Source organism: Pseudopodoces humilis, chromosome 4 (genome assembly GCF_049639895.1).
Source record: "Pseudopodoces humilis isolate 2021_Gansu_Grassland_sample_001 chromosome 4, ASM4963989v1, whole genome shotgun sequence".
NCBI classification, from domain to species: Eukaryota; Metazoa; Chordata; class Aves; order Passeriformes; family Paridae; genus Pseudopodoces; species Pseudopodoces humilis.
In genome coordinates this window covers 19,484,091-19,500,526 of record NC_142203.1, presented here as the reverse complement: position 1 = coordinate 19,500,526, position 16,436 = coordinate 19,484,091, and the positions used below count along the sequence as shown (strand labels likewise).

Here is a 16,436-nt window from a genome sequence, read left to right as displayed (position 1 = left end):
TTCTTAGTTGTTTGGTTTTTGGTTTTTTCTCAAAGGTAATTAAAGAAAAATACCTTGTAAGGAACTACAGTATTTTTTATTTTAAAAATGTTAAAAAGTGATATATTTTTAGGACATGGATGTAGAAAGGAAATATTTTACCATTTTAGACAAAATAATTCTATTCCACTCTATTCTATTAATTCTATTCACTGTTTCCAGAAGACAAAAACAAATATATACCCCAATTACTGAAGTGCAACCTCATGTTTCAGCCTGCTGCTTTTCAAGTTTATTTGTTGCACTAGTGCAGACAACTCAGCCTTCTCCTGATACTTCCAGATGCCAGTTTTCAGCATGCTGTAATCACTGATGGCTTTCATTATTCTTCTCTAGAACACAGCTAAATCCTAGTAAGCATCTGAAACTGTGAAGTCTAATAAATTCTCCTTTTGTGGCTTAGATAAATAGCCCAACATGTTTTTTTTATCTTAATCAGCTGTATCCACCCATTCTCTGAGATGTTTTATAACCCAGAGTCAAGTAGATTTTTTATTTACTGTATTTTTCTTTCCCTCCAAAGATTTTAAACCCAAAAGCTGATGCATCATTCAAGAAGCAGATATTAGCTAGGTGATGCAAATGCTGCTACATGTCTTCATTTTGCTTCAGAGAGGGCTTTTTGGGGGTTTTGTTGTGAAAATAAACCAGAAATCACTCAAGGGAAAAATAACATCAGTCTCCCAGGTACTTATGTAACAACAAGCCCAAACCAAAAAGGTACAACCTGGTTTAGCCTCAAAATTTTTTCCAAGTTTCTTCTTTCTCCGTATTCTACTTGAAGAAAACAGAGATTAACTCTATCAGTATAAAAATTGTAATTAAACCATCTTATGCTTAATGTCTCTTTCCACTTTGCCATATACCTGAACTTTTTCTGAGTTGCTTGTGCACGAGTTGTGTTTGTTTATTATGGCATAAGGGATAACACATAGCCTGCAATCATAAAAACTGCTGGCTGGGTGTCAGGCTACAAGGACGTAAACGTAGGGGGATTAAAATCTTAGGAGACATTTAGAGAGACTGATTTCAGAGGCGAAACTCCTAGGGATTGCTATAGGGACGAGTCTTCCTCACCATGAGCACGGGTGTAAATGCACGTGGGTAGATACAATACAATACCTGGGGGGAGGGAGGTACAGGGGAGCAGATGTGTTACATTTCTCTTAAGCTTCCTGGTTAGGCTAATTGCCCTTCGAACACCCCAACACACTCTGCCTGCAGTGTGCTCAGTAGCACCTATAGTGATACAAATGGGGCAGCTGGAGAGGAAAAAAAGCAAATTTTTCAGTGTAAACAATTTGATGTTCTTGCCCTATTCCAAACAATTCTTTGGATCTCTATTATTTCATTGTTAAGATTTTGACACAGTGCTGTTCCTCCCATTTTATAATTATTTTCTCCCTCTTTTTCCTCCTCCTCCTCCCATTACCCTCATTTTTTTCCAAACAACCAGGTTTATCGGGTCTTTCTGCCTCTTCCTTCAAACCGGCAGCAGTCACTGGGAAGGACGGGGTGGGGTGGAAGGAGCGGAACAGAAGGGGAAGAAGCGCATGAGTGTCTGGGAGACGATTTTAGTGGTCGAGATGGCCAGAAGAGAACGTGCAAGGCTTGTTGGAGGCACAAGGGGAGAGCAAACTCCCCTTGTCCAGGGAAGGCTCCGTCTCCCACGGGCAAACCGACCCACGCAGAGGTGTGACCGTATCGCCTCTGTGCCTCGTCCCCACAGGGCTTCCTCGGCACATTCCCATCTCCCTGAGCCCTGCGGCGCGGGGGGTTCACCGGGAGCTCCCCGCTTGCCCCCTGCTCCCTCCCAGCCCACACTGGCCTTCCTGGCGATGCTCCGTGTGGCCCCGAGCGCTGGCACCCTGCGAGGGCGGCCCCAGCGCCGCTCCCTGCCCGCCGCAGCCCGGCGGGCGGCGGCCCGGGGGCAGCCTGCGGAGGAAAGGGACGGCGAGCACAGCACAGAGGGGAAACCTCGGCGGGAGGAGCCGCGGTGCGAGCGCCGGGGTAAGTGATGCTTGCAGAGGCACCGGGAGAACACCACGGCCGGGCAGGTGGATGATGCTCACTGCAGGAACTGCCGTCTGTAAGAGGGGCCCTGCTCTGGAGCAGAGAAACAGTGAGGAAGAAGGAGGAAAGGTGTGGTTTGGGACTGCTCTCAACCCGCTTTCCTGCTTCCCGCTGGTCTACTGAAGGAGCGGAGGTGAAAGAGTCGGGAACGAAGGCAAGCCTGGGAAAAAGGAAGGGTGGGGGGATGGGTAATTTTGGGGTTTGTTTCTCAATATCGAAGGCTTTTTTAATGGGTGACAAATATTAGGCATCTATTTTAATAGCAACAGATCAAATCCTTTTCCCCAAGTGAAGTCCATTTTGTCCTGTCCTGGCTTCAGCTAGAGCAAGGTTAATTTTTGCAATAACCAGGAGGGGTATTATTAGCCCACATCCCTTTTCACTACCCTATTCTCACACTTCTGGGACTTCCAACAACTCTGAAAGAAGCAGCAGGCTATTCCACCCACCTCATCAAGGTACCATCAGTGCATCCAGATGGCATGGGGTTTGTCCCTTGGCCACCCAGGCCCCGCAACCAGCTGCCTTTTCCACGCTTGTTTGAGAGGTATCTCGTGGTGCCAGGAGGGAAAAGGGGCACATGTGCCAGGAGGTGCAGAGAAGTTGTCTGGTGCTCCTGAACCTTGATTTAAACAGCTCTAAAGCCTCCCTCTCCACTGGGCTTGGCCAACTCACGAGTCTGCTGCCCTGCCGTACGTACTTACAGTATGGGCAGAATAGGTGTAACTTTTTGACTTCCACACTATCAAGGCAGAGAGCAGGACTTAAAGCAAAAATCTGGTCTTATCACATCATATTTATTTTTTTACCTACTCAGGGCCTACTGAATACATCCTATCAATCAATGACACAGCTGTTTTTACTGGAAGTTTCCCCATACGTGCACACCTTCACAATTACATGTCCCATAACACCCACACAATCCACGTAAGTACTATTAAAGCTCATTTCCTGAAGTCTTCATATTCATTTCCAATGAACTTTCTTTCACCCCAATTCTTTCTGCAGTAAAGCAGCTTTCCCTGGATTCCTCCCATGCACCTCTTCTTCCCTTGCTGTAATTCCAAGTTGCCACTCTCCAAACCTCTGTGCTCGGCTTGTACCCAACAGCAGCAAGAGCTGCCACTGATGCATGCCACAAAGTGCAAATGTGTGGATTCTGGAAGTGATTCAGATCAGCTCCTACTCAGGCAGCTACTCAGTCCAGCAATTCAGCCTAGCAATCACCTTCACCGTTCTGCCTCTGCCATGAAAACTACACTGAAGTTCTGGAGGCAGACATTTGTCAGGAGCCTTTATTTGAAAATATCTTATTTTAAATTCTTCTAGGGATTTTAACATATTGGTAGTTCAAATTAAAGTTTTGTTCAGTAGGATGAAGAAAAAAGTGACAAAAGCATGGAAGACTGGTTAGAAAGGCAATTGCTCACGGTCAGAGAGAAATGGTTTAAACCTACTGGGCAAAGGGTGAAGTTATGAGATGTTTCTTGAGTTTTGCTTAACCCACATGATAAGACATACAGTGCCAGTGATTAACTAGTGGAAATCGCAGAAAATGCCGAAGCAAAACAGCTTCAGTACTGGCACAGGTTCCCCAGGAAGGCTGTGGACTTCCCATCCCTGCAGGTGTTCAAGTCCAGGCTGGACAGTGCTTTGAGCAACCCAGTTCAGTGAAAGGTGTCCCATGCCATGGCAGGGGGATTGGAACATCTTTAAGGACACTTCCAAACCATCCTATAGGTTCTATGATAAAACCCCTGTAATTTACCACAGCCTTGACAATTTCCTCTGCTTTCTCAGTCAAGTTGAAGAAGACTTGCAAGAATGCATACAGTTTTCTTTGGTACTATCCTTAACTAGATCAAATGCTAAGAGGTAATAGTTTCCAACACAAACTTCTGTCACCACCTGGTAATTCCCATACAGTAAAGGGCTTCTCAAGTAGTCTAAAAATAGTTTGATTTTTTCTTTTCAGCCATGGAGAGCAGAGGACATTCAGTGCAGTCATCATGACAGTGTTTTTCCCAAATGTATTTAGAGGATGCCAGTGAAAAATCCTTTGTATTAGCATGTCTGGAGTTTATTCTTGTCTTTCCATAGAGCAGTGTTCTAACTTATTTTGTCTCCTGCATTCCCACATAACAGTGTTTCCTGATCCATAGTACGTTAACTGATCACCAGTACTGTAATTTTGTCACAATACTGTTACCCTACAGATAGACTATTTGCATGGGCTGAGGATCCCATGCTTTTTTTTTAAGCTCAAGCTAATATGGTTTGCTAACACTAATGGACTGAATTCTTTCTGTCACCTCCAAAATGAGGTGACAGTGTAAGCAAGAAGATTCACCTTGTATGTACAGCAAGGGAGCTGGACTCTATGATTCTGATGGGTCCCTTCTAATTCAGCATATTCAGTGATTCCATGATCAGCAAGTGCCTCAGTGCAATTAGAGCTGTTATGTTCCAGAATGGCTAGTTTAGAGTAGTTGCACACCAGTGCCATGGACAAAATGACCATCAAATATCACACATCAGGAGCTCATCATCTCCTAGACACATTTTATCCAAAAATAAACCACTTCACACACTCCAAGACCATCCCAGGGGCTGAAACATGCTAAATGGAGATGACCAGTAGGGTCTCTTCAAAAGCAGTTCCTAATCAAACACAAATGCAGACATATTAAGTACAGATTTGCTGAGGAAAAAAAAAAAAAAAGTTTGAATGATAATGCATTAATTTCTTAATTAAAATTAAGAGGATTTGAGGATTCTTTAGTCCTTTCGTCCCTACAAGTCTAAAGTCATTCTGAAGTATATGTTTCACAGAACTGTTCTAAATTATTGTCCTCTTTGCAACTTAAAATAATAGAAGTGGACACAGGTTATAGATTACTGTACAAATGAAACAAAACAGAATATAAACTTTTTCAGCTTCCTCATGTTTTTTTTTGCCACAAACATGCAGCACACCTTTCATTTGGATATTCAGAAGAACACTCCCAAACGATTCAGGATTGTATCTATATGTTAGATTATTATTAGAAATGCATCCCTAAGACCTCATTCAGCAGGAAATTATTTTAGATATAAGATGCAAATATGTTGATAACTTCTTTTCCTAAATCCTTGATTTCCTTGTGAATTATTTTATCCAGACTTTCCATTTGAAAGACAACCACAGGACTCATAAAAATGTGCTTTACCTTTAATTACAGGATATAATGAATACCAATATGATGGTGAATCACATATAATATACTGAAAATTGTTTTCCAAGTCAATCATCTACATTTTTCTCTAACCAGTTGGCAACTTTGATTAGTAGTTTTCTCCTTTCAATATTTTCAAGTTTTGCAGATTCCAGCAGCATAGTAATAGCCTCTCTCTCATCCTCTTCCAAAGTAGCATTATAAAAAACCTGCAGCTGAAGAAATAAACACATGAACTTAGTACACACAAAAGTTCACTTGCAGCAAGCAACTGTGTGCCTGAAAGATGCTTTAGACAGAAATGCTCAGAAAAGGGGCAGATGACAGACTAAAGAGGGGGTGGGGCAAGGTTACTGGTTTACAGTAACGTGGGAAAGCTCCTTACATATCAAGAGTGTGCCCTTTTGCTCTTCCTCTAAAAATCCTTTCAAATGCAGCCAGTTCCACTGGTACTGGTGGTACCACACTGTCTAGGACTAGTTGGGTAGAAGAATCCTCTTGTGCTACAATCACAGAACAAGAAATCTTTCTAATGAGTCTAATAGGCAAAAGACAAGAGAGGAAAGAAGAATAGTAAATAAATATTTGGGGGAAGCAGTGATTGAACAACATGAGAAATTAAACAGATGTCAGCATGACAACCTAACAGGCCAGCAGACCAAATGTTGGTACATTTTCAGTCAATATCATGGCAGAGGTTGTTGTCTGTCTACAGACAGACTTTATAGAGGAAAATGAGACAGTTTAGAAAGAATATGTGTGGATTCTGTTCCAAACATAAAGGTTTAGAAGACATCACCATTATGTTCAACAATTTAAAGAATAGGAGGTTCTATTTACAAAATGGCAATGAAGTTGAGACTAAGTGGTTTACCTCTTGGATCTGTACATCAGTTTTGACAAATCTTCCCATGAGTTTGAGTACATCGTGCAATAATTCATGCCCATATCTGTAAAATTCAAATAGCACAGTAGCAAATACACTGAATTTCATCTCATTTGAAAACACACTATTTAGTGATTATTTACTATGCTGCAAATACCAACTAAGCTGAAGTTTGCAACTATGGGCTGTTTTCCCTCTTTAAAAGAACTATCATTAATATTCAATTGAGATGTTTGAGCTGCACGAAATACAATAATTACGCTTCATTTTCACTTCCCAGTAAGATCTGGTATTTGTATTTTGGTAATGTGAATTCTTTGCATGAAACAGATAATCTCTCTGAGCCCATACAGCCAAACTGAGCTAAAAAGGCTAACCAGTAATGTGTCTAACAAGCTGGTGTTCCTGTTGCTATCTTGAGGGTAGCTTATAAATAATCACTTGCGCTATTCTTTTAGTTTGAAAATTAAGGGGCAATTTTCCAGCAAATTTCTCATCAATTTAGAACACAGAAAAGCTCTGTAAGGGAACAAGTTGATATGACACAAATCTGCTACAACTTGCCTTTTCTAGCATTCACAACTATTTGCACATTTGAACACTAAACTATTGATTTTGGTTATGCTGCCACTAATGGATCACAATGGCCTCCTCAGCCATCAAGAGCAGCTGGAATGTACTCTGTCACAGTCCTGCTGCTTTTCACAATTGCAAAGGAGAGGGGGAGCCTTCAAACAGACATCAAAATACTTGTTTAGCTCAAAATCACCTGCAGTTTACCTACAGCAGTGCAGGGAGGCTGGTGATGGGCTAAGGTTTAAGTTAGGGAATAACACTGGTCCTAGCAGCTCTTGCATGTCTGCATGCTCTAATACCCCATCTCTTCATAGTCTATTTGGAAAAAACAGGTGAGGATCTTACTTCGGCATTCACACCCACTTGTAAAATCCTAGTGGACAAAGCCACTTCTAGAGTCAGAATTCCCAGGACTACTTAAAAGCACAGAAACAGTCATGAACAGACAAATTTTTAAAGCATTCTGTGTTTGATGAGCTATTCTTTGGCATTAACCCTGATCAGAGAATCCTCTGAAAACTCTGTTCTGCATACTTAATTGAATCAATCATTACAAATAACCATCTCTTGAAAGAAAATCTACCCTTGAATTTTACAGCTCAAACATAAAGATAGAAAAGGAAGCCAAAGAGCCACAGAAATTAAAGGAAGCCAAAACTCGTTACTTACCCTTGACTTAAAAGTGGCCAATTTTCCGTAACAAATTCCCAGGCTATACGATACCCAATATCTTTAGTCACTACGTGTGAGATGATGACTGAAGTACAATTGGAAGAAAATAATGTGTCACTAAGTCCATATTGCAAGTATCTGTTAGAAAAGCAGGAAAGAAGTGAACCTGTCACTTGCTATTTTAGAATGGAAATATACAATATTGCAATCCAGACATACAATCCAGTTCACAGAAATTCCTATCTCAACAAATACCAGCATGCAGAAGGTTATACCAAAGGTGGTTTCACTCTGAGCTGTGTATTCAGCTTGGGTTTTAACTTAAACTTGGGTTTTAGCTCAACATTAGTTCCTGCACACTGACCCTTCACCTCTTAAAAAAGTGAGGTAATAGAATATCAAATAGACATAGATGTATTTCTTATCTCTGCACCAGAAAGACAACTGTTCCTACCAGACAAGCTTGTGGAAGGGCAGACTGCTCCCCACCTTCAGGCAATTCACTTCACTGCGACTCCGGTGGAGCCTACAGAGTATGCCAGCAGAGAGACACTTCTACACAAAAACTACCTGTTTGTAGGGTCCCCTATAACAAGACTCAGTAAGATTTTCATGAGGATTAAGACAGGATTTCAGAAATATTTCAAGAAGTGTCTTCAAATTATGTCAGTGGCAGTGAGTGTCTGAACATCTTGAAAAGCAGTTACTCTCTTTGTTGCCCCAGTGTTTTACTTTACATGCTCCTACTTCCAAATGAGCCCTTTTAGAGCTATTTTCTCATAGTGTCTTGCAGGCAGCTGCTTTATGGGTAGAGCAGTAGAGTTGTGTTTCTCCCCTTTGCATGCCACCACTAAACATAATGGACAAAGAATTGTGAGGGCCAGGAAAAGCTAATCTTAACATTCTTCATCCCAAAACTCCCTGCATGGCATTTCAAAAAACAGACTGGCTTATCAGCTACTAAAGTACATGGAGGAAGAAGCTCATCACAACTCCCTGATTTATCAGGGAATGGTGCTAGTTTGTTCCAAGAAAAAGATAATAAAGCATCATAGGTTAAAGGGGAAATTAGTATAACTGGCTGGGCATCTGCAACATTTCTTGTCTCATTCTCAGCCATATTTTTTTGTCTTCCCAATGACCACCACACTAGAGCAAGTGGTTGGAAGGACTAAAATGCTGCTTCCACACCTTTAGACCCATGGAGCTTATGTGAATGTTTAGGTGATAATTCTTCAGCCCATCATCACTGCCAAAATTCCATCCCTTAGCAAATGCTTTAGGTAATACAAACATGACTGATTAGAGAATTCAACATCTTTTTACTGATGAAGATACATATGCTAGTAAAAGAAAATAAGCACAGTGTTCCAAACTATGTTCTGGACACATTTAGACAAGACTCTTTGATATATGTCTTAACTTTTTGGTTGGCCCATGTGGAGTCAGGACTTAAGACCTGATAACCCACATGTTGTATTTGCAGAAGGATTGTTTATTTGTGTTTGTCCCATTTTTCATACTTGCTCCCTAACAAAACTCTTGAAAAGTTTACCAGTGGTTGACAGGACGCATGCTTTTGTGGCAGGCAAACCTCCCCCAGCTTTGTATTAATATTTTTGTTCTAATTATTTACTTCTAGATACATAAAGATCTACTTTGATCAAGGTCACCTGTAAAGTAACCACGACTCTTTGGCACAGCTCATGGCATAGAGCAGCATGTCTTCATCTTCTTCAACAGAGTCAGTATGGTTGTACATTTCCCATGCAAAATTCCATTCTTTATCACTTCCCATTGCAATACCATAGCAGCAGACTGTTTTTCGAATTAAAAGGGGAATTCTGCAAGGCAAAAATACGATTTAAAGGTACAGTGCTGTTGTAGAGGCAAACCCTGTTGTAAATGCTGAATAATGCTGAATAACTGAAACCAAATGTTTATTTATATACACAACAATGCAAATATAAAATAGTAGTGTAAATAAGGATAGGAAATCTGAATGTTTTATTTATGATTTAAGCATTTTAAAAGCATGCAGTTTAATGGAAACCCCAACATTTTTAGAGGAGTTGGACCAGAAAATTTTGTGTAGATACAGTGTCAATGCCACTGTTCCCCATCGCAGGAAATAGATCACACCATTAATGCGTGTACTAATGCATATATGCATCATCCCAGACAAGCCTTTTCTAAGTTTCTTATGAATGCATCCAGTAGGAAGTGCCATTTGCAGCACAGAAGGAAACAGAAAGGACATTTTTCCATGCAAAGGCAGCCTCCTATTACTCCCACCCCAGGGAAGATCCTCAACACAGCAATTAATTTCATAACAGAAACTAAAAGCAAACATCACCAGTACAATGCTCCATAGGCAAAGGCTGAACAGGAAGTTTCTCCTGTAGCAAGGATGTGTCCTCGGCATTAAGACATTGTAAACACTTTCCATTGACAGCAGTGTTCCACTATGCAGGCTATGTGAAAACAGTTTCAACTCATGGTATTTTGGACTAATTCCCTACAGAAGAATGGGTGCCATTGCAACAAGCAAAACATTTGACTTTCCTTTGTCACACTGTTAGCCTGCTTATTACTACATTAAGCCAAGATTGTAAGCAGAGGTGTAAAAATTATCCTCCCTTTGATCAGGGGATACAATTTGAAAAACAGATAAGTTTCTGGTCAGAAAAGCCATTCTTCAGGGCCAAAGCTGGAAACAGCAAATGCAAATTTAAATACAATTTGAGAAAAATTCTTGAGTTTCAGTGGACTGTCCTAGAGAAAGTGAGGATGATGCCAACAGAGCTAGTCAGTCAGAAGGAAGGATATATGACATCAATCTTTAGAGTACAAGGTAGAAAAAAGGAATTTATACATTTTGGAAACAAAGGATTAGTAGGAAAGAGGGAGAGAGTTGGTGTTTTACATGACAGACATCACTTGTTAGTGAAAAGACAAGATGCAGGGATTTTGGTAGTTCTGTTGTAGGTGGGGGATTTCACTGTCATACTAATAGAAAGTGTGGGCTTTATGTTTTCTTAAAAACTTTATGTTTACCTTTTATATTTACTTAAAAAATAGTTTGGGTTCATTTACCTAGATATTTGCTGGGACATAAGGGATTTACCACCAAGAATGACATGTAGGGTAGTTTTGTCAGGCTAAAGTACTGTCCTGTGAGGAATCCTTCTCTGACAGATTGGAGTTAAAGGGTCTAGTAACTTGTTTGATAAGCTTTTCATAATGTTGCAGTAAGAGGTCATGGTAAGCTGATAACAGCATAAAGCTATTTTGGCCAAAGTACAAAGTATTTATTTCGCTACTGAAGCTGTTCCAGTAGTTGCAAGAAAATGTTCATTAATAACTGTAAAGTTGTTGTGTGTGAATAGACAAGTTCTGCACATCATTTGGCTACAGCTCTGATGTTCAACATTTGAGGAAGGCTGGACAGGCAGCCTACTGTGGGGGAACGGTTTGCTGGCTGGTGACATCTATGGTGGCCCTAAAGTGGCTTATGTTGTGTACTTCCCAGAGGGTATCCAGTATGGTTCAGAGGGACTTTGGAGCTTGAGGTTATATTAAGTGAGAAGTGTGACTTATTAATCTTTTTTTTTTTTTTTTTTTTTTTTTTCCCTGGGTGTGGCTATGTGATTTGACATTACTGGCCTGCCAGGATCCCTCATTCCTGGATCTTGGGGAAGATGAAAAAAGCTGCTGGAAAGCAGGGCAGTTTTTTTACACTGTATTTTTGGAACCAATCCAGAAATGACATGGTGATCTCTGAACTTTTGAGGGTAGCAGCAATATATGTGAACCTTTAGTAAAAAAGTATAATGGACAGAAATGCTGTCCCTCCCCCTAGGCCAGTCTCCTTCCTTCAAAAGACAAGCCAGTGACAGCACCTAGGAGAATACATTAATTTAGCAAGCTTCACTACACTCTTACAATGAAAAAAGACTAAAAATGAGGAATTGGCTGAGGATTATAGCTCTAGTTATTTCCACAAAAAAATATAAAAATGCACTGTATTAAGTCCAGTTATGTTCTTCCAGGAAGAATTTGGAAATGTTCAGCTGAAAGTTGATCACCCGATCTGAAACAGAAATGCATTACTTCCTTCCATAGGTGTGAGAATCCTTCTGGGTTCCACCTCTGGCAAAAGAGCTGTAGTGTGCTGTTACAAATTTGTTCTCAGCATGGAGAACATAAGAGCATCTAAAGGGGTCAAAAGTGTATTGTGTCTGTTTCCTTTCCTACCCAGCACATGTAAAGCCTCTTCATTCATGGGAACAGTAATCTGTCACTTGAAACCTAAGAAGTGTCCTATCTTCTATGGGGTTTTCTCCTTAAAACATAATTATTTTTTCACTTCACCATATTCAGAGTTTCATTTTTTCCACACATATATCCCAGTAAAATCCATTTGAACTTTTCTCAGTGCCAAGAAGGACAGCAAAATTAATATTCTTCATCAAATTCAGCTTAAAAAACCCCAATCATCTAATATATTTCACAGACTTTTCAGCTATTCATGTCAAACAAGGTATGTAGTATTCCATCACCTCAAATGTTATTAGTAGGGAAAGATGACTATTTTGAAAGCAGACTGACAATTCAGAACAGCATTATTACCTTTAGTGTGGAATTGCAAGAATATTCTCTCTAGAATGGAACAAAATGTACGTAGGCTATTTAATTCTTTTAGTCTAACTGCAAAACTCAGTTTGGCTTTTATGGGGATGATCACTATGAATTTATTTTAGAAAACTGAAATATAGTAGTACAAGTTCAGTTTACTTAGCCAACTACATGTATCAACATACCTCAAACAAAAACAAAATATTTATCATGACTACAACAAATTTTAAAACAACTTTAAATATTCACTCACCAGTGCCAACACTATTTGACAAGTGCATAGAAAGACATCAAAAGAAAGAGAGAGGAAAAAAGAATAAGAATTTCAATACATTGCAATTTTTTTTTTAATGATGAAATACTTGAATACAGAAAGTCTCTTCCTGGTAGAGTCCAGAGTCCATTCTTACAGCCCAGACCCCTGACCACCAGGCTCCAGTGCCAGAATGAGGATGGGCAGCTGTTCCCAACACCTCTTTATGGGAACACAGAACATGCAAACCACTTGATGGGCTCACCATGGGCAGATGGCTGTATCATGCAAACATCACTTCACTCAGTATTGTTAAGAGAAGCTTAAAAGCTGAGTTGGTGTACATGACAACCCCAAAGCTGTACTACAGCGAGGGGATTGGGCCATGTGGGATATTAGCACTAACAGAAGGTTCACCTTTTACATGGCTAACCAGATTTTGGTCTTCATGGCAAAATCTGCATCCTCCAGCTTGCAAAGTCTATGTAAAAAGCAGAAATTATGAAATCATCATAAAGCTGGGATTTGGGGAAGAGGAGGAGGTTGGGCAGACACAGCTGTCTTAAATTCTGTCATTCTGCTGAGAAACAAGAGCAGTGTACAGAGGCATTTCTCGTTCTGCCTCCCCCTTGTAACAGCCTTTTAACTTTCCACCTCCCTTTGACATGCACACCTCTAAGAGCAGATCACCATTCTTACTTGTACTCAGGGTTGTCCCTCCACTTAGCATACAGTTCAGATGACAGGTCCAAACAGTCCTGGAGGCCCAGCCAGCACGCTGTTGCCAAGAATTTTTCCAAATATACTCTTGAAGGGAAGTTAAAACAGTAAGAATAAAAGATAAGCATACCACATTTGGAGTACTTGAACTGTGCCTGACCACCACAGTTTCAGAACATGATGCTAACCCACAACATCATCTACTAGGAACAATTGAGTTTTAATAAAATAATTAAACAAACAATAATGGTCTCCAGACATTAATATTAGTGAGTATTAATGAGGTGACCAATGTACTGTATTTTTGTAAGTTTTTTGTGTGGTTTACATTCCTCTTGGAAGTTTTAAGGTTCTGATTGCATCTAGTTCAAATCACTCTGATGTTAAAGCCTGTGGCTGCAGTGGCTTTGCAAAATTAAGTATCTCAAAGTTTTAGTAATTGATCCAAAAATCATATTTTAAGTTTATTGCTGTCAGTTTTTCTTCAACTAGCAGAGCAGCCTGTTGAGCCTGTTCTCTGACAAATGAGAGTTACCACTAAGATCCTTAAACTATCGTCCTTTATGGTAGTATCCTGACACTGCAGTTTCACTGGTGGTGTCATCATAAAGAATACACACTTACAGGACAGGAAAATAACAATTCAATTAAACTCGCATTAGTTAGAGAATTTTTCCTGTATCTTGTACTTCAATTTACACAACCAAACTGCAATGTATCAGATCCATTCACACCAGAAGAACTCCTAAAAAAAGCAGAATACTTACTGAGCAAAATAGTCATCTTCCAAAGCATCAGCATTTTGACGAATAAAACCTGCATAATAATGGTATATTGGCAACATTCTCTTTAAAAGGTATTTCTTTTAAAAGAAGGGAAAGAAAAATTACTTTCATTTAGATACAAGTTTTGATATTCCTTATTTTCTCAGATTTATCCTAAAAAATTACCACTATTAATGTCTTGAAACACAGGACATTAAATAAAATAGAAATTGGGTCTAAAATGCAATATACCTGTACTTCAATTCAAACTGGCACATTATCCTTTCACATCACTAGGACCTTTGAACTTATTATGAAAGACAACAAATTCTCAGAGAAACAGGAAAAACCCCTTCTCAATAGGAAATACTTTGTTCTTCTCGCTTATTTTAACACACCTTTATTTTTTAGTATTTAAGAGAACTTTAAGAGAACTGTGGGATTGTACCTCAAACATAAGTGAAATCTTCAAATGGAAGTCAAGGGAAAAAAGTGTGAAAACAGTATCTCAGATAAGTGAAATATGGGAGAATAATTTCATTTAGTATCTGAACACATTCCTTCTTTCACTCCATGAAGGTGAATGGAAAGCAGTGTATGAAGCACAGAGCACAAATGTGCTTTATGCCTTCTATACATACATAGTGTTGGTCTTTTCACCTACTACTGATTGATAGTTCTATTTTCCAGATTCACAGTTTCAAAAAAACAAGGATGAAGCTTAATTTAAAGAATGTGAATGTATTTCTGCTTTCAATAAGGATCAACACAAGATTCAACAAGACTTATCATTGACTAATATTTATAATTAAGTACCTCCTCCTATTTAAAAAAAATCGACTTGATAAAGTCATGCAAAAGGAATCACAAGCCCTCTGATTCATCATAGTCACCACTACATCCTTGAGAATCTAAAAAGCATTTGTTTTAGACTAATGTATTTGCATGGTCTAATATCTTTGGTAACTAACAAAATGGTCATACCTTTAAAAGTGGATATACCTCATGGTTCTTCAGTGTACTTTCCAAATGATCAGGTATTAGGTTTAACAATACCATATTCCATACGAAGAGTTCATCCTCTCTGGCAAGGTATTTTGTTAGTTCAAGGGCTGTTTCAATTGGAACATATCCGAAGCTATGTAAAAAAACCCAACAAAACAAAACAAGAAAGCCTACACATTTTAGCATACTTATTCACATTAATTACCTACCACACATATCTGCTTATTTATGAAACGGGCAATAAAACATCAGGATACTGTGTGGGAAGTGACCTAGAAAAGGCACTGGAAAAAATAAAGGAAATATAAACAAATGGTGATTTTAGGAGCTGAACTCTCAAAGCATCCACTAAGGAGCACTGTGCCACTATCAAAGCAATAGGCCCATCATGGCAGTGAACATGGCAGCAGGCACACTGTAACTGCTTGTGTCTGCAGGATGTGCTACAAACACATTGACAGCGTGTGTCTGTCCCACTGGAAAAAAAAATAAAATCAAAAACCCACTGTTTTCGCTATAATACAGCTTTATTTTTATTGTGAAACAACTTTTTTTCATTGTATGTTCGTTTGTGTAATATTGTAAAAATCAGAACATTTCATTCACAGGCACACTATTTGTGGAATTAACTACTTCAGCATGGCATTTCTGTCCCTCAGTGTGGAATAAGCATGGAATTCATTTTTTCACAACAAAATTACAATTCAAGCCCCTGTCCTTCAGAAAAAAAAAATTTAAAATGTACTTATATAGCAGCACAGTTCTGTACTTCAGAGTTACATTCCTTCTTGGCTACTAGTTTTGAGCCCTCTTATGAAAAAAGACATTTTTATGGGAGCAGGAATAAGAATTTTTACTTCCTCCTCTCAGAGGTGCTTCCACAGGCCCTGAAGCAGGGCAGTGCACTTTGGCCACCTCCTCCCTGAGGTCCCTCGTCATAGGGACACCCTCATCACAGGTGTCTGATGCTTCTGGTACCTCTGGTATGTGTGAGGCACAGACACACTCAATGCTTCTCAGCTCCCTGCAACACCGCTGACCTCTTCAGCACCACAGACCTGAGCAACCAAGTCATGACGCAGCTACAGAAATTGAAGAGGTTTTCAGTGATGCAGTACAGCACAGCTGAGATAGCCCACAATAAACGAAGGAAGATTTAGAATCTTCATTTGGAATATTTTTTTCTGTTAAATACAGGTCAATTCCTGAAGAACTCATGGCAGTGCCACTATTTAAAATAATTTCCTTGGAGCTGTAACAGAAGAAATTTTGAAGTAAATCTCTCAGTACTGGCAGAAGAAGGGATTAAATAACTACCCCACCATTTTGTCAAAGCAGTAATTCTTAGGAGGCACACATGGGTAGGAATGAAGAAAGCAGAAGTACAGATCTTGAGTGCAATCATATTGTTTAGTCAATTTCTGTAACATATTGGAAACATACTTACTCTGTCAATGCAAAAACATCGTCTATGAGCTGGAACCTGCTGACAGCGGGAATAGCCTGCAGAAAGTATTTGTGTTGTGTTAGCAGATTTCAACATATCATTAAGAGTTTGCAAAAAGCTTTACAGTGTTTCAGAAGGATCCCCAACA

The 16,436-nt window shown here is 39.5% G+C and overlaps 1 protein-coding gene across 1 annotated transcript in view; it reads right to left on the bottom strand.

The window, feature by feature from the left end:
* Nucleotides 1-5,308: 5,308 nt before the first annotated feature.
* Nucleotides 5,309-16,436, bottom strand: part of LVRN (laeverin) — a 33,984-nt gene continuing 22,856 nt past the window's right edge. Inside the window, exons 13-20 of the mRNA XM_005528133.3 lie at nt 16,289-16,344; nt 14,821-14,974; nt 13,840-13,934; nt 13,052-13,159; nt 9,135-9,305; nt 7,459-7,599; nt 6,202-6,277; nt 5,309-5,542 (exon numbers count right to left, since the gene is read on the bottom strand). Of these exons, the coding sequence (XP_005528190.2) occupies nt 5,396-5,542; nt 6,202-6,277; nt 7,459-7,599; nt 9,135-9,305; nt 13,052-13,159; nt 13,840-13,934; nt 14,821-14,974; nt 16,289-16,344 (948 nt within the window). The 3' untranslated portion in view covers nt 5,309-5,395. The remainder of the gene's footprint in view (nt 5,543-6,201; nt 6,278-7,458; nt 7,600-9,134; nt 9,306-13,051; nt 13,160-13,839; nt 13,935-14,820; nt 14,975-16,288; nt 16,345-16,436) is intronic.